We start from the raw sequence: 18,598 nt of genomic DNA, 5'->3' as shown, positions 1-18,598 counted from the left end.
GAAGGTTTGACAAACTGCAGGGTCTTGCTAAATAGTTTATCCTCATCTGAACAAATAACTACCTAGGAGCACAGACACTATTGTTAGCTGGGGGGAGGGGTGTGGGAGGGGTGTTCCACTCCCCTCAAGGCTAACAGTTGTAACTAGTGTAATGTTTCTTTGCGAGTGCAAGTATTTCCAAATCATTCAAGACGTTTCACCTTACACACTTTCAAACGTGTGACATCAAACCAGCTTTGAGGACTGGTTTCTTCAATTCCAACGAAAATAGCGACCATCATGGCGGAGACTTAACGTATTTTGTGACTCCTCATTTATAAATTTTATATTTATACTGGAATGAATAAATAAATGAAGAATAAATTAACGCATTTATATTAAAATCAAAATCAATGAAAGTTCTCCAAGTTATCTACATTCATTGGTCAAATTCTTCCTGTGGACGTTTAATTTAACTTCAATGTGTCCCTAAAAGTTGAACCGATTGAATTTTTAAAGCAGAGACTTTCACAGGAGGTTGGGGAGGGGGGGGGGGGGATTAACACATGGCCGCATGAAAGAACTTGGTAAAAGTCTTACATAAGCAGAGATCGTGAACAAGATCTACACCACCATCCACCCAGTTTATATCCCTAATCATACTTTGGGGCTCTCAGTACAATCTCGTATGCGCACTCAAATATTGATTTGCATAGACAAGTTATGGACATGGTTTATCAATGTTGCTTTCCATAAATAGTGCCCCCCCCCCCACCAACAAACATACCGTATACCTACTGCACAACAACCTTCTTACATTAAACCCACGAAAGAACTGTTTATATATATATATATATTTATATATATAATCATATATATATATATAGAGAGTAAGGCAAAATATGTCACCAAAAACAGAACTAGTATTGTTCGATACAGGTGTCAAACGCCTACAGTGAAATTACGACTTTCCTTACCGGTTTCGAACCTCTGGACATACAATCAGCGTCCATGGCCTAGTTGGTTAGGGTGTCCGCGTACAAAGCGGGAGGCCCGGGTTCGAATCCCGGTGGAGGCTGGAAGTTTTTCACTGTTCTGGATTTTCCTTCTCATTACGTTTTCATTTATATATATATATATATATATATATATATATATATATATGTAGCTGAGTCATGTAAAACCTAAGCCAAATTTTTTGTCCATTTCGCCTTATTCATTTCCCATCTTGTCTACAAGCAATTTACTCTACAATCAAGTTGTGGCGACTCGGATATTCACTTCGCCAAAGCTCAGTTTTATTGCAATTGCCCACGAAATTCAATGTGACTTAATATATACCCCGTAGAATAGAGTCTTCGTCTCTACCCAAATACACAATGCACGATAACATCATCAGTAGTCAGCATTAAAGACGAGAGGCACTGAGATTTTATACTTTTGTGAGAGGACCAGATTTTCAGTCTGAGACCAACTCATCTTCTTCCTTAAACTTTGTAACCTTTTCTACGCCATGATTTTTCATGAGGACCAGATTTTGAGTTGAGATTTGAAATCTGGTTCTAAACAACCCACCCCTCCAAACACATACAGACTTATGAAGACCCTGTTGATCCCTCATCCTAACCCTGTCTATGCCAAACATTTAAAGGTATGCTGTATTGGCCCCAAATATGCTAGATATTCAAATATGGTCACATTTGGTCAAAATTCTTAAACTGTTTCTTTTACAACCTTCGAGAAAATTTTCCTCACTAGGACACTTAGTCATTTTGTGTTTTTCTTACAAATGTCTGAGAACAATTTGGAGCGTTAAAGACCTCCAGGAAAGTACTTTTTGAAAACTTCTAGCAATTATAGCTTGCTATAATTTGGGGCCTATACTGACTACCTTAAATCATTTTTTAATCCTTCAAACTTTGCTCCAATCATCCAGCGGAATTAAAACCATAGCTTCAATCAAACACAACCCGTGCATGTCTTTTTCTTTTTCTTTCTCAGTTTTAGTCTCCAGATTGGCTCCTCTGTCGTCTGCTTCTAGTTTTCTTCTCTTGCATTACCAGTTTTCCCGCCTGTTGAATCCCTCGAATTCTTTTCCTTCTTTGTTTACCATCCTCGCTCAATCTCAGTTTAAAGTAAGGGAAAATACCCGCTAGATTTTCTAACAATGGCGTGTATTCTTTCAAGATGGCCTCTTCCCTCTTTTTCCTCATGGAGCTACTCACGGTACCTCTTGAGTCTGGAGTAACCGACGGTGTCTTCGCTTTAAACAATTGACTATTCTCCCTGGGGGTCCTCTGAATATCTGCACCGTGTGACAAGTCTCCCGGCCGTGAGGAGACGCTGCTTGGTGTATCACTTCGAGACGTCGTGTCTTCGTTGATGGTGGCGTCCTTCTTTGGTGGCGTTTTTCCGATCAGGATATATGTCTGTTGATGTTGTAGATAAGAATCGCCATCCTCCTCACTGTGGTTCTGAAGGTCTTTGATTAGTCCTGGGAGAGATTAATAGATCAATGAAACCGTTAGTCAATACATTTAGTTAGTTACAACATCATCAAATGAGAACTTAGGTTACATCCATTTCCGCAACCTTATCATAGGTCAGCAATATTGCCCCATATACTAAAAAGTCTAAAATGTTGAATAACAGCCCCCCCCCCCCATAGGGTTGTTTTTCTTTTGTTTTTTCTCTCTCTTTTCTTAGTTTTGTTTTTGTTTTTGGCTCCGTTGTGAATTCAATTCAAAAATTCAAATTACAAAAAAATGCCAGGTTGTGAATATAAGAGAAAATACAAAAAAAAAACAATCTAAGATTGGAATTTGTTGTACGGAAATGCACGGAGGATAAATTTAGTCGGAATATATTTAGTTATCTTTGTGGTTCACCCCTCGAATCAAAATCATATTTCCCCACTATCCCTTAATGTTTGTTCCCTCACCCCCACCCTCCCTGCCCAGTGCGGACCTCGCCCGTTATTCGCTGAGATATATCATACTAAACAATCATTGTAGTCTATGATGATACTTCAAAAGTTCAGAGCCTACAATCGTGTGCTTTTCAGAACTATTAGCAATTTTAGCTACATATCTATCCTCAGACCTTCATAACTGGCAAAATTCAACGTATACCTCGCATAATTTTGTATCACCATCTACTGTAGCCAATAAACGACTGACCGTATATTTTTGCATTTGACGTAATAAGGAAATGAAGACAATCAATTTGGTGTCTACAAAATTAAAGGTGGTTAACTCTTTTTCTGTACCGTATATGGGATTACGTGGGACAGTGGAATGTAGATGGGGGAGGGGGCTGGGGAGGGGAGGGGGGTTCAGAAGTCACTATACGTGCAGACGACAACCCTATCAAAATAAAGTTTATGCTGCAGAAATAGCAATCACATCAGACTTCTACAGACAATCTAAATCAACTCTCCACACAATCGACATCTGCTAGTTTTTTGCCAACAATCTGAATAAATCAAAGGAAAGACGTCATATGTCAATTCTCACCTTATCTTTCTCCCATAATTTGATGAGATGTTGGGAGGGGGTGGGGGTGGGGGTGGGGGGTACCTACGTGAAATTTAAAACGACTTATTTTTTTCGGGTAACGCGGTAAAAACTTTTAATACTTTATCTTCATTATCTTCTAAATAAGACTGATATTTTTTGGGGAAGCGGATTGGAGATAAAAGGAGAAAATACGTCTGGGGGGAGGGGGAGGAGGGAGGGAAGGAGGGAGGAAGGGGGTAAAAATGTGATCTTCTGTACCTGTTGAATGCGAGCTAGGCAGACGCATCAACCGAAGATAAGAAACAAAGCAAAGAAGAATGAAATTAATTTCATTCTATATGATGAATGCACTAAAATTCTGAATCTACATTTCTAAATACATAAGTAAATATATAGTCACTTTCCTCCTATTTTATAAAATATTTTAGCCAGGGGTACTGCTTTCATATATCAGTATAGCTTTACGTTTCATATGTTTCCCCTTGAATCTACAGATCTATATATATATATACATATACATATACATATATATATATATATATATATACATATATATATATATATATATATATATATATATATATATATATATATATATATATATATATACATATAGTTACATGTCCTTTCCCCCTATTTTATATCATTTTTTTTAACCAGTTGTATTGTTTTCATCATATGTCAGTATAGCTTACGTTTTATATGTTTCCCTTACAAAATTAAAAATAAAGCAAGTAGACATATTGCACACATTGGAATGCTAAATTTGATACTTGTTATAGATAATCAGATAACCTTATGGACTAAAGCTCAGCGACATTCCACAAGCAATATACTTTTGATACTCATTGAGAATATTTGGCGAAACGTTCGATCAAGTTTTACTAACCAAATTCGGCGCCAGTGAGTTGTTTTTCAAACTACATTGGTAACAACATTATAATATTGGAGTGACATATGGCATGCCATTAACCCAACTTCAGACCTCCCCTATTGATGATTTCTGGCTGTTGGAAGCCTGTTATAATCTGCCTTTCTTTCTTAAATATTTGTATTATTCTTTTGAAAACCCATGCGTCTCAATAAAAAATTAAAAATAACCATAGTTGACATTTTCTAGACCCGAAATGCGTAATTACTCGACGTAATGCACCGAACTAACAAAACCTACCATATAAAGTTACATGTATCGCCATAGGAACATGATCGAGGGGTATATGCCAGTATGTGGCGGTTTTTCTACCATGTTGGCTCCGTATGTGCATAGTTGGTTATGTGGGGGGGGGGAAGGGGGGGAGGAATAATCTGTAATGGTCTTGTCAATCATGTGTTTTGTCATTCTCTAATGTTGCCGACTGTTGTAGCTAATAGTTCATGTGCTGTAATTACCCCTCTTTGTTTCACAAACGTGAACTTTTGACCCCGATTTTTATTAAGCATTACCATGTTAGGTTTATACCTCGAAATATAACTAGAACGATATCGTTACAAGTGTGTTCGTTTGGGATATACTGTGTGATATTCAGTAGACGTAATTTGTATGTTTCGAGAGACTAAAATTTCTATAGCAATAGTGTTTATATGGTCTTTTGTGAATGACAGAAACATTTACTTTCTATAATCTTAAAATAAATCTTTATTTTTTTTATTTTTTTATCGATCAAATATTTTCAGAGTAGCCTAAAAGATTCATATCTTTGATTATATTATAAGATGTGTTTATTTTTTCAGAGTTACTTAATAAAGGTCAGATATATATTAAAAATAGGTCTACCGTATATGTGCAAGATACGCACGAAACAGGGGGCAGGGCCTGGGCTGGGGTGGGGGGTGCACAGAAGGGCTTGTATCCCCCTCAGTCCCAGTCTCAGTTTTGTGAAAACCCTTTTAATAATACAGCATAAAAGAATGACAATTTTCGTTTTTTGTAATTAAAAGTACCCTTTTGAATCCCTTTCGTCGCCCTTTGCATGAAAAAAATATTTTGTGCGGGTCACAGTGGAATGTTGTACCCGATCCTCTGATCGAAATTACACCTAAGTAATTACATGCTTTATATACCTACCAAATATATTGAAACATCCCATTACATATAAGCCGTATTCTAGATAATATTATAAGGTTCAAATACCCGAGTTAACAAGGCTTTATTAATCATTTCATGACTTTATAAATATTTTCGAGGAGCCGTACGTTGCCCATCTGTGTGTTAAATATCAAAGAAATGGAGATATCTTCAAATATATGATGACAATTTTTAGGCTAAGAAACTATTTGGCCACATAACAGTTCAGTTTAAAACAAAAGCCATTACATTGCTGCTTGCACAAAGGACTCGCGTTAAACAGGCTTGAGGGGTGACATTTATTTGAAGGATTCAACCAAAATTCAGACTTGGTTTCGCAACCATACCCTGAGTTTACCTAGTTCTCCCTTTCATAATCTCCTAATAGGGGTAGGAGATCGAAAAGGACCGACGAATATTTTCGTGCCGAAATTTCACAAGCATTTAGTCAATATACACACAAGAAACAAATTCAAAGTAATTAACAATATAGAAATATTCTATACACATGCAAATCATTAACTTTGCATAGATTTCACTTCAAGCACTACCCCCACCAACCCCCTCCCTCCCCCACGATTTCAACTGCCTAAATGAAAGGGTATTTCATTTTTGAAAGTCCTACAAGAAAGTGACAATGAAAACCAATAAAAATTGAGCTTTGAGTGAATACCCCCCCCCCATTTATCCCCTTCATCCGTACCAACATTATTACAATAGATCATTGACCACCCATGGCACCCCTCCATTCACCCCTCCCTCCTTTCCTTCCCTTCCCTCATTCCAACCCACCAGATAGCATTTCTGAGTTCTCAATTATTGGGCACAGTCTTACCGGTGTTATCGGCTAGATCTAGAAGCAAGGAGCTCCCCGTCATCCTACAGGAATTCTTGAGGTGATCCAGTAGGTTGACAATCTTACATTGTGGATTACACAGAATAGTTTCATCTTGACCAAAACGAACGAAAATAAACATAGCTGCGAGTCAAATCTTGCAATAGGTGGAGCGAGTTATCGAGACAATTTTGAATATCCCCAGCCTCGTCGAACTTTGGAAGAAAACTGCGGATTGAAGGTCGGGCAGATTATTATATACATATGAAATGTAAGCAATATTTTCAATTTTTTTGTTTACTTTTTCTGATCGTGCATTTTTCATAAATTTAGATATAAGTTATAGAAAGTATTAGGTATATACGCAAACGTGTAATATCTGGCAATATTTCGTGACAAGTTTATAATAGTTGAATATTGCAAACAGAAGACTGTTGGCCTACACGGTGTACAAATAAACTGGTGTGCCCGCTCTCCTATTCGCTTGTATTTACTTTCACGCACGATTCATGGTAAAATAACTTCCCTTTTTTTTCGTTTTTTTTTTCGTTTTTTCTTCTTCTTTTCGGAATTGTGTAGCTTTTTACACTTTACAGCCTATATATCATACGAATAGAAAAATTTGTGAATGAAAAAAATTCACTCAAGTTGTCAATACGGTGTATAGGCAAAGGAAGTTTACAAATAATGCCCAAAATGATTTTCATTTAGAGGTGTAGCTATGATTTCGACTACTACAAGTAGAATGTTTTAAAATAAATGTACTCAAAATGTGGTAGGGTAACTTGGCGAAATAACAATTTGTAACAAAAATTTATAAAAAATAAAACCAACGAAAACAAAGATATTACACGTTAAACACTCAGACTCCAAGTTATCTAGCCTCATAATACGTATCTCGATTCGGTGCTTCGGTTCTGATCAAACATGATCAGTCGGCTTCAGAATTCAACAGTGTTTTCCACAATCCTTGCACGAAGTCGGTATAGAATTTGTTCCAGACAGTGGCTGCACAGAACACAGAGTAAGTCGATGCTCGCACAGGAGTCTAAAAAGAAAATGCAATTTTTGTATAAAGAAAGAATACTCTCTTCCGATACGAAAACGAATTATTTTAGATTACACTGGTCAACGTTGCAAGGGACTTATGAAAGACTAACTAAACCCTCGTGATGAGCCTGCATCTTGTATAATGTGTGACTCTTCTCTAACTACTTTATATCCCTCTTCTTCTTCTTTTGCAAAGTAAAAGATACACAAGTTTCGTTTACTTAGCTTTGATTATCAACGACATCGAAACGAAATACAAACAAACAACTGGTTACTTCCTTGATACCAGAGCAGCCAGTTTTTCAGAGCAGTCTTTTACGATGCTTCTTCAGTGTACAATGTGTAATGGTATCTCTTAATGATACAACTTGAATGACATAGCAACCTAAGAAAAGGGCATAAATAGAGCAAAGTTCAAATAGTATCGCTTTAATTAGTTGTTAGGCGGCCGTATAGCTTTGAGATTTGATCCATCATTCAAGTCACTACGGTCAAAATAGATTAAAGTATAGGGTCTTGTATACGTTGATTTTAGGTCAATTTTCAATGCATGTGAATACACACATCCGACAATATGGACACGTTGCATTTTTTGTATCTAATAAAGATTCGTTATTTTTTCTTTCATTTTCCGTGCGTATATGTGATTGTAATCTACAAGACATGTTAATAACTTTTGGACGATTTCTGTCGTTTACAAGTTAATAATAATGATAATAATAATTGGAAACAAATGATTAAATTCGAGTTACTTGACTTTCATTTAGTGAAATAGGAAAATTATGACTATGCAGCTACTCTTGACCCCCCCTCTCCCCCCCCCCATCTCTATCTCTCTTTAACGGAGAGATGAAATATAGAACTGACCCTAGCTTAGTAGATCCATAATATATATGTAGGCTAAAACATGCATGACACGAACTAACCAATCTGTTTTCTTATAAGGTATACAAATGCCAAATAATTCGATAAACCAACTTTATCGAATTAAATTCGATAAACCATGTTTATCGAATTATTCAGCAGTTTGGCTTGCCATACACGACAACCATTTGTGTGTTTGTTTGTTACTTGCACTATATATCTTTATTCATACCTGCCGGGTTAAATTCACAGTAGTATAGCAATTGGTATATATAACTTGGATACAGACACTGACTGTATATGTTAATCATCGAACACGTTAATTAAGAAGGATAGGCTGAACGTTTCTGTTTATATCTTCAGTGGTTACGCTATTAGCGTACATAATTTGGTCTATATACGTAATGTCGTCTATAAACGTGATGTTGTATTAATAACTAACAACGTTTTCAAACTTTTGTGTGAGGGATGGGGAAGAGGTGTGGGGGAGGGGGTGTAACAAATGCCCCGCACCACTCCTGAAAGTTGCCATTTCAATGAAAATTGAGTTTCAACTCTTGATCGCTCCCTTTACATTGGCTACATACATGAGACAGTAGTTGTGTATGTATGCTGCAAATATATACGGTAAGTGTTTGTAATACGCTTGCAAGATATCATATACTCTTAACAGCATCACGTGTATCTGAATGTTTAAATCTGAAGTTTGAATCTGAAGGAAACCCAAACTCCCACAAAATGACAAGGCTCATATGAGTGTTTCGCGTTGTGTTATTTCCACATCACGAATGCAATGGACACGTTATGTCACTGAAATATCTTAGGTTGTGAGTGATGCTGTTGTAGCCCCTATTTCGCATATCGTTTGCCAATGCTGTTTTCTCTAATTCTGAGCTTTAAAGTTGCAATTATAATTCCAATTTTCAAATCTGGAGACCAAACAGCAGATCTCTTATCATAGGCCTGTTTCCCTCTATTCCTTCAGTCTCTGAACATTTTGAAACGTTTGATTTAAAATATATAAGAAGAATATATAATTTTATCCATAAGCATAATATCCTAAATACCTTTCAGTGCGGCTTTTGTTCGTAAAGGTTATTCAATACAAACATGGCAGCAGTTAATCTAGTCTGTAAACTATATATGCTTATGATTCACGAGGGGTCGTAGATGACTGGATTGCTATAGTTGCTTGAGAAACAGAGTCCAGTATGTCCACTGAAATGTAAGATCCTCATCTAAACTGAACTGTAACGAAGGTGTCCCCAAGGATCTACCCTTGGGCCATTAATTTTCCTTTTGTATATTAATAATATTCGTTCAACGTAAAGAACTTTTTTCTTTTTGCTGATGATACAATTTTTTTTTATAGTTTTTTTTTTTGTGAATTCAATGGTTGTAATTTTTACATGCAGAGGAGGAATGTAGAAATATTTAAAATTGGCTAAATGCAAACAAGTTTAACACAAAACTTCTCATTTTTGACAAAACAGGGTACAATGAAACTAATATTTCATTAACTCTATGGGGCACGTCTATTAAATCCCTGACATGGAGAAAATTCCTGGGAATTTTAATTGACAACAAACTGAATTGGAAAGAACATATTTCGTATATTAATGAAACAATAGACCGTGCCAAGTGTATTATTTACAAAACCATGAACTTTCTTTCTCAAAATATGTTCATAATGCTTTATAATGCTTAAATTCTTCCCCCATCTTAATTATAGCTTATTACTATATATGGGGGAACGGTCACAAGACTCATTTAAATAACTTGCAACTCTTATACAAAAAGAGATTATCAGAAATATTCACTGTGTTCCATACAATACCCATAGTGCACCTCTGTTTAAGAACTCTAACATCTTGCATAATTTTGACCTTTAAAATTATCAACTTGACATTTGTATGTAATAAATTTCATAATTACGATATTTGTTAAAAAAAAATTCTATTTACATCCTTACTTAATGACAAAGCTAAACCAAATGCAAAATTCCCAGACGTGGTATTTTTTTCTGGAGTTCGCTTCCAAACAAGTCCTTGCGTCATTTTAAAATTTCACTTAAACGGCGCATTCAATCTTATCTGGACTAGCTCATGTAGTTGTACTGCCTGCCCATCTTATTTTTGACATTTTTGTCTCTTTTAAGGAAGTAAGAAATAGGATATATTCATTTATAGGAAGTAAAAATAGTAGGCTATATATTTATATATAGTCTATTCCAAAATATTTGGTTTTCTATTTTTGTTCGTTCTATGTTCCTTCTCTGTTGTTGTTATTTGTTTATCATTTTTCGTCTTTTTTCCGAAGGGACCAGACTTGAAAAGCTTACGTCTATTCTGGTTCCTCTACCGATCACTTTCTCTGTATTTTGGAATTTATAATAGAGACAAAATCACTTGCTACTATGTTAAAGATCAGTTAACCTATTAAGTGATGTATTATTTAAGTTTAATAATGAAATCCTCAAGAAAATGATGTTCTGTATTATATGATAATGTTACAAATATACTTGAAACTTGAAACAAATGCTAATCTTGAACAAACAACTATTTTCTTTCGCACAGAAAATAAATAAATATGCACTTAGCTCAAGTGATAATTTCTCAAAGATAATCATCAATGGTATAGTGACTATAGCAATTCCGCCCGATTCTTATATGCAAACTAGCAATCGTCATAACGTACATGTCTTCACGATCTGCCATGAGGTATATTGCAGGCGTATATGCCTAAGCCTCGCGTATTAATGTTTGTTTCGGATAGCCTAATGTACTTTTTCAATGTTTTACAACCATCTTTGTGATAAGAATGCAACAAACTAACAATACATTTTATATTGTGCACTTTTTGTGGAGATATGGGGTAGTATTTGCGCCGTCGCTACTACTACCCAAGGCTGCCGCATTTACCAACGTATGGACGACACTAATAGTAACGTAATATTATGTCAGAGATCACATATCATATCTGCCGGGAAGAAATAACATACAATAGGGTCAGCGACTCAGTATACTAAACAGACGAAACGGGTAAACAATCAGGCAACAGTCAAAAGACTGCTGCATGTTATGTTCAGCATAACCTTTATATTGAGTTGTTTTTATGCCAAACAATTTCAGCCTATGTATATGTGCCTAACTATTTATGAGGTATTTTAACAAAGAAGAACAAACTTTTGACTCAATCGTGCAGTATCTTACGTTAGTATTCTTTATTGGGATTCAGCATATTGTTAATTGAACTTTATATATGGATATTGAATAAGAGGAATCTCCCAGGTTTGTTGGCAAACTATAAGTCTATAATTAATATTAAATCTAAAATATCGTAAGCTGGGCGTGACTGGGAGACCTGGGAGGTTACCAACAATTTCTTTTCCGTTTTCGCTTTAGTTTCTCATTAAAAATCCCCATCCCTATCCCCCCCCCCCCCCACCAACCCACCACTCCTATGGAAACGCTTTGGTTATCCATCTATAAACCCACAAAGAAAAACTTGCCTATACGTAGCACTACATATATGCATAAACTACATACTGTATAGAAGCAATAATTCGTAAAAAGTTGTCTTCACACGTTCACGGATATCGCCCTCTATTTCTATGTAGTCTGTCGTCACCATCGTCAATCCGCGGCAGCCTGGTGTCCAATATTTACGCAGACAACTCGGCGCCTAGTGTCCTCAGATGGCCCTGTGTCATTTGTGTGCAAACGTGACTTTGATGCTATGGTGAAAGAACCGTAAATCAACAGTATTTCTACTCTGCTCGTTCAACGCTGACGGTATTGATATGCACTCGAAAAACTGCGAGATGAGCTGACGGACCAAGTCCTTTCATAATACAAGAATAAGAAAAAGAAAGGGGGGAAAATAAGTGAGAAAGAAAGAAGATGTCTTGATTATTGGGTCGAATAACTAGGCAAACAAGAACGGTCTGAATACAGAAAGAAAATTCGTTAGACAATGAGTAAACTTGTGTGCAATGTTAAGTAAATGAACAACTCGCTGAAGAATGGGCTTAGGGAACTTTATTATAAATTAAACCAATCGTACACCGGGCCGAATAGCAGCCGTAAAACCGCATCGCCCAATTGCCTTAAAAACGTGAGAACAGCCGCCCACGTCATACCTTTGTATAATGAGTCCTTCCGTCTTGGACACGGGTGCAAATTAATTCAATTAAACCTTTTTATTCAAACTAAGGAAGCTTACTTATGGTTCAAGTCTGACTGTAATTACCAAAGAAACCCCGGTTTTGTGACTAAATCACTTCCGAACCAATTTCGAAATTAGGCTGACAATACAGCATATATCACGCAATGTAAGCAATGATTTGCCCTAGCGTGTTGGTCGGTATGTATTTACGTTATGTGCGCTCCCTGCATTACTACCGATATAATGGTATTAATGCGATTGTTTTCAACACCATTATCACACGCTTCGCTTTCATTTCTGATTTTTTTTTTCTTCCTTTCTTTACCTCGATGCTAGATTAACCCATTCGATTTATCGCTGGCTACAAAGAACTTATAGTAGGCCTATTAGTAGAGAAAAATGTACAGAAAGTTTACCCATAGTTTATTGTTTTTCTTTTTGGACAGGAAATGTACCATGATATAGTCTGCTTCTAGAAGCGAAAATGTCTGTTATGGTCTATTATTGATAATATAATCTTCACACTGTTAGATTTATGAAGGGTAAGCATGCTGAAATACCTTAAATTTTGATATTTCCATCTCGACACGAAATAAAATTGGTTGTAACCTAGTATCTTGATATCTGTTATTCTAATAACCCCAAAACCAAAGATAGAAGCAAAACAAAACCAGGGAGAGAAAAAGGCCACAAAAAAAAAAAAAAAATTGAAGGACCTGTAATATTCCGTAATTGCAACAACGACTCAACGTAACTCAATATATATATATATATATCTATATATATATATATATATATATTCTTATTACTTTTAATTTTGTTCTATTACATTTTAAGTTTTCCACACCAGTGAGTTCAATTAAAGTCTTATCATCAATAGTCAGTGATGCATTAACCTAATTATGTATGCCGTGAATAGCAATACCAGATGAGCCGAAATTTGTGGCAAGTCAGTCGGTCAGTCAAGCTTAGCTTTAGCTTTAGTTCATATATCCTTAGAGACAGATCCCTTCATGCAACCTTGACTCATGGTCTCCGCAAATCATTCCATTCCCGATTATAAGTCTCTTGTCTGGGGGTTTTCCCTTTTAAAAGCAATTTATGGAGTTATACTAAGAACAGAGTTTAAGAACAATGGAACATTTCATGTTTGGAAACAATCGAATACATTACCCCCATTGTGCGTTCATGAACTCATCGGTATCATGTTTATTATCTAGACCGGTTAACGGTTCGTTTTTACATCCCTTTGTTTGTATGACTTCAGTCGCCAGACAAAAGGTGCGTGTGGAAGGGGGGGGGCGGTGCGGTGCTGAGGGTATAGGTGCGAGGGACATGCACCCTTTAATTTTCACGGCAATAATGTTCAAGCGGGTATGGCGGCAATATCACCCGTTGAATATTGGTCTGAGATATTTCAAGCCGAAACTTGATTCGCTGTGCAGTAACTCATGAAAATATGAAAAAACATAAATATTTTGGTAGTGAATTGTTCCCAAGTAAAAAGCTTTATTAATCGTTTTAACTTATATGAAACCAACACATTTGATATTAAAGTCTTCGCATTTTCGTAATAAATGAACTTAAACCGATTTTGTTGCTAGATCCATTTGAGACAAAAACTACAAAACTGAAATTCATGAATAATTGTTCTGTTTATTTTCTTTTTCCAAATTTAGTTCAGCTACCCCTTCCCCCATCTTCCATTACAAATAAAGAAGAGTATACCCTTTTCAAAATAATCTGTCCTCCGTCCGTATCACAGAAAAGCTGCAACTTATAAGGTTTATATATATTCAACCTTTGAACAATGTCGCGTCGATAATTTCTGATTCAGGTGAAAACGAAATTACTAGGTTAATCATCTTCTATTTTGTCAATTTATTTCTTATTACCTTAATGTGGTCACGTGATTGAAAAACACCCTCCCATTTGCTTAAATGGCATCGCTGTATATTTAATGAAGAGAGAGAATTTGTTCTTGTTTAACATCGTTTTACACCGTGTGAAGGAAAGTATCAAAAATGATCATTTTCATCTATCGGCTTGGTTCCGTAAGTTTGTAACAGTTAATTTGTTCTTTATTTCAGATATTATTGTTTCTATTTTTGTTTTTACAGTTACACCTACGTTACGTCATTAATATTTGTTGTAGTATATAATGTCGCCCCATATATATATATATATATATATATATATATGTATATGTATATATATATATATATATATACGTCCAATACCGTAGCTAAGATAGATATCAACTTTATCGCTGTTCAGTGTATAACTATATAACAAAGCATCTGATATATACTGTTTATTATTATCATTATTATTTATTATATAGGAGTTCCCTGGCCTATATGTCAAGTCTGAATGATCTGTAAGTCTGCATGGCATATGTATATAGATCTTATAACATATTCCATTGCGGTTATGCAGACCACATATTAATATGTGGTCATTGTTCGAGCCAAACTAGCTTTTAACCATAAACGATACATTGATCTCAATGCGACATTCCTTATAGGCTACACTTTGTTCAGTATGAACACCTTTTCATTGAGCAAATCAAACAGAACTGTGCCACCCGTCTGTTCTATATGCATGTACACGCTATGAACCAAGCATACATGTGTAAAGGCTTATATGCGATCTGGCTTTTAACGGCTGCACAATGATTTGTCAATGGAAAATGTTTACGGTTCAAAGTCAGAACTTTAGAAATTACAGCACGATAATGGAATAAAACTCAGCGTAAGTAATCTTCCTGAATCAGTGATTAATCTCACCTAATCCATTTAATCCCGCTCTTAATCTTGATTTATAAGCGTCACCGGTCGAACCTGCGTGGCAGTGACTCAAAGTTTGAGCATTGCCAACTCAACATGAACGCCAATTCTATAATTTCAATTAGTGAGCCCAGGCTATATACGGCACAGTGGGTTGTTCTACTTCACAAAACCCCCTCAAAGAACTTACGCACGTGGCTGGGTGTGGATGAGTCCGCTGGACAAATATGAAAATCATTACCATTTTCCACCTTTTTTTTCCCCTCCATGTTTTGAAATTTATTTTAATTGACCCATCGGTATAAATTTTTATTTCTAGTTAAATGAAAAAGAAAGAAAGGATTTATTCTCGGACTTATACAAAGCGCAGACGATTTCCAACTGGATATTACACTGTGTATAAAGCTGTCTATGTTGCCAAGGGCGGGAAGATTTTTGAAACAACTTTCAATAAAACTACTACTGACTTAACCTCCTCTCTCTCATTTTTATCTTAAATTCTAAATATGAGAGAAAATGTCCCAGGGACTGAACTTTGGAAGAGCGCTTTTATTGTCAAAAATTCGACCGTGGCCGCCGGCGTGTAAGATGGGGAGTTGAACGGTAGATGAGAACACGTGCGTGGCTGATTGGTAAGGCAGAGTGTATACAGACGACAAGAAATCAATGACATTGTGGGATAGCACAGGCAATCAATAGGTAAACAAAACGATTTATTTAAAAGAAAAAACCAACAAAAAAGACACAGAAAAATAGACACCGCCTTCAGGTGACCATAATAATGCCTTAAGATTCTTTCATTGCAGGTATACTACCGTAATGAGTTTAAATTTGTGTGTGCATTTTGACTATCACGTTACGAAATCGTTTAAAACATTTTACAACCATTTGTATAAGAAAAACGTTCAACAGGAGAGAAAGGGAGGGCAAGTTTTTGGGCGAAAATTCGATTTTGTTTGATTTTGTAAACAGGGAAAAAGTTTCAAATTTCCTCGCCCCCAAAAAAAAAAAAAAAATTGGATTCGCACATGCCTTGTGGTAGTGAATATCAACAACGCAGTTACTGATAAAATTAGTTGAATGCTTTATTATGTGTTTTATTGAATGCAATGTAATGCTGGGAGCCGTATTGTCATATGATTGTGTCTCTATATAGAAACATGCCCGCAACACTCATTTTACATTTTTAATGTATATATATGGTTGAATTTATATTTGACTCATAACAATACAAAGATGGTGACGATAACACCATATATAATTTAAAGTTATATTACTGCGTCATTTTAAAACCTTTGTAGTTTGAATGTAACAAGACAAAGACTTCTTGCAATTTTATTTTTTATTAACTGGACAATACAACACCAGATGGAACGTGTTTTTGTTTTCTCTTTCTGTCTTTTTTTGTCACGTGGTTTCCTCATGAGTTGAATGATCACACATTTTCCACGTTTTGACTAGTTATGTTATGGGTTTACTAACTGCATGACTAGTAAATGGAATTATGCGTATACCGTAGTTCTGATTACATTTTGACAGCTACTGTTTAGGCCTAATGATGCTGTTTCCACCTAAATATCAATATGTATACATATTATAGGCTAGATCTGTATAGGCCTAATGATGCTGTTTCCATCTGAATGTAGGCTATGTATAAAGATTGTAGACTACATTGATTTGTGTAGGACAATGGTTGACTTTGCAGTAACGCGGACTGAGAAATTGCCCTTTGGCGTTAAAAACCATTAGTGGGAGGGGAGGGGAGGGGAGAGGGTATGGCAAGCCATGTGGGACAAACACTGCATAATATATCCGCGTATTAATTGGAATTTATACGCGTATTAATTGGAATATATACGCGTATATATTATTAGCCAATCATATGGCTGAAATATATCCGCGTATTAATTCGAATATATACACGTATTAATTCGAATATATACACGTATTAATTCGAATATATACACGTATTAAATAAAATACATATGGGGATTAAATCCAATATATGCACGGATTAATTAGAATATACACGAAAACACATTTCCGCTCTTGCTGTGTACATATACCAACGATAAATGTTTTGGCGGGCTCGCGAGATCGCTTCAAAAAGCGAAACTATACATGTACAACACATGTATATTTGAATTAATACGTGTATATATTCGAATTAATACGCGGATATATTATGCGGTGTTTGTCCCACATGGCTTGCCATAAGGGGGGGGGGGGGGAGGCTAAAGAAATGGACGACACATATCACACCTATATATGCCATAACAAAGGGAGAATGAAGAAACACCCCCACCCCCCCCCCCCCCCCAAAAAAAACAATTTTAATGATCAGTGACGGTTGCGTTATTATGTCATTGTAATTTGTCTTGTTTTTCTTCTCGTCTGTTTATTTATTTGTTTAATAATTTGTTTGTTCATTTCTCTCCGGCTTTCGTTTTCTGTAAATTATCTAATTGGAAGTAATCTTAGGTTGACCCTGTCACAAGTTTAGTATTCCATTTTAGATATGTTATAGTCATAAAAAAACCTTTAGTTTTGGATTTCATGGTCTTTATATGGTCCTTTATGATCCTTTATGGTCCTTCTTCTTATTTTTTTTCTTTTTGTAGTAAAAGTTTTATTCAACATACGTCACAGCCAATCAAAGTCATTATTACTATTTAATATATGAATATTCAATGATGTTACGACTTGAATGATTATTCAATGATATTACAACTTTAAGGGCGACCCGACTTGAATGATTATTCAATGATATTACAACTTTAAGGGCGATCCGTTAGTCACGGTTTGCAACCTTCTTATATGTTTTGACATCGACCCGACAGGCTACGTTCTAAATTGACCGATATATGTTCTCTCTGTATAGTGACGGATTGTCTTAATTCATTGGTATCGCTATGAAAACTGAAATAACCATAACTAACTGTGTACTTATCTTATCAATCATCAACGACATAATATTTCTGTGTGCTGCTTTCTTGACACCATGAATTTGACAATTCTGAGCAAACAAGAAAAAAAAGAAGAAAAAAATAGGAAAAGAAGAGAAGAGGAAATAAAAAAATAGGCCTATACATATTATATATATATATATATATATATATATATATATATATATACAGGCCTATATATGAAAATGTACGGAAATGAGAAATAAATAGTTTATAATGACAGATGTTGTTAAATTTTTGATACGGTCATGTGACATTTCAATTTCTCGTATTCTGTGGTGTCTATCTCCTAAGGCCGTAGGGGCGACAGCGACTGAAAGCCACTCGCAATGTTAATGGTCCTGCGCAGGCGTGAAAGATAAGCT

At 35.7% G+C, this 18,598-nt stretch overlaps 2 protein-coding genes and 1 non-coding gene across 7 annotated transcripts in view; 2 read left to right on the top strand and 1 right to left on the bottom strand.

Annotated features, from left to right (window-relative positions):
• Nucleotides 1-840: 840 nt before the first annotated feature.
• Nucleotides 841-6,539, bottom strand: LOC139971882 (uncharacterized). The gene is made up of 2 exons (XM_071978684.1): nt 6,398-6,539; nt 841-2,473 (listed from the first exon to the last, which is right to left on the bottom strand). Exons 1-2 carry the CDS (start codon nt 6,537-6,539, stop codon nt 1,983-1,985), a joined length of 633 nt encoding a protein of 210 aa, XP_071834785.1. The 3' UTR covers nt 841-1,982.
• Trnac-aca (transfer RNA cysteine (anticodon ACA)) lies at nt 985-1,057 on the top strand. Its single transcript has one exon. It is a non-coding gene; the product is annotated as a tRNA-Cys (tRNA).
• The window catches only part of LOC139971868 (homeobox protein Meis1-like), a 190,361-nt gene continuing 178,289 nt past the window's right edge, over nt 6,527-18,598 (top strand). For all 5 annotated transcript variants that reach the window (XM_071978654.1, XM_071978655.1, XM_071978656.1 and 2 more), the window contains exon 1: nt 6,527-6,668. The gene's annotated coding sequence lies outside the window, so the exon portion shown is untranslated. The remainder of the gene's footprint in view (nt 6,669-18,598) is intronic.

The sequence above is a fragment of the Apostichopus japonicus genome, chromosome 8 (assembly GCF_037975245.1).
Source record: "Apostichopus japonicus isolate 1M-3 chromosome 8, ASM3797524v1, whole genome shotgun sequence".
Taxonomy (NCBI): Eukaryota; Metazoa; Echinodermata; class Holothuroidea; order Aspidochirotida; family Stichopodidae; genus Apostichopus; species Apostichopus japonicus.
The sequence above is the reverse complement of the archived record's forward strand: the minus strand, read 5'-3'. Positions and strand labels throughout refer to the sequence as shown.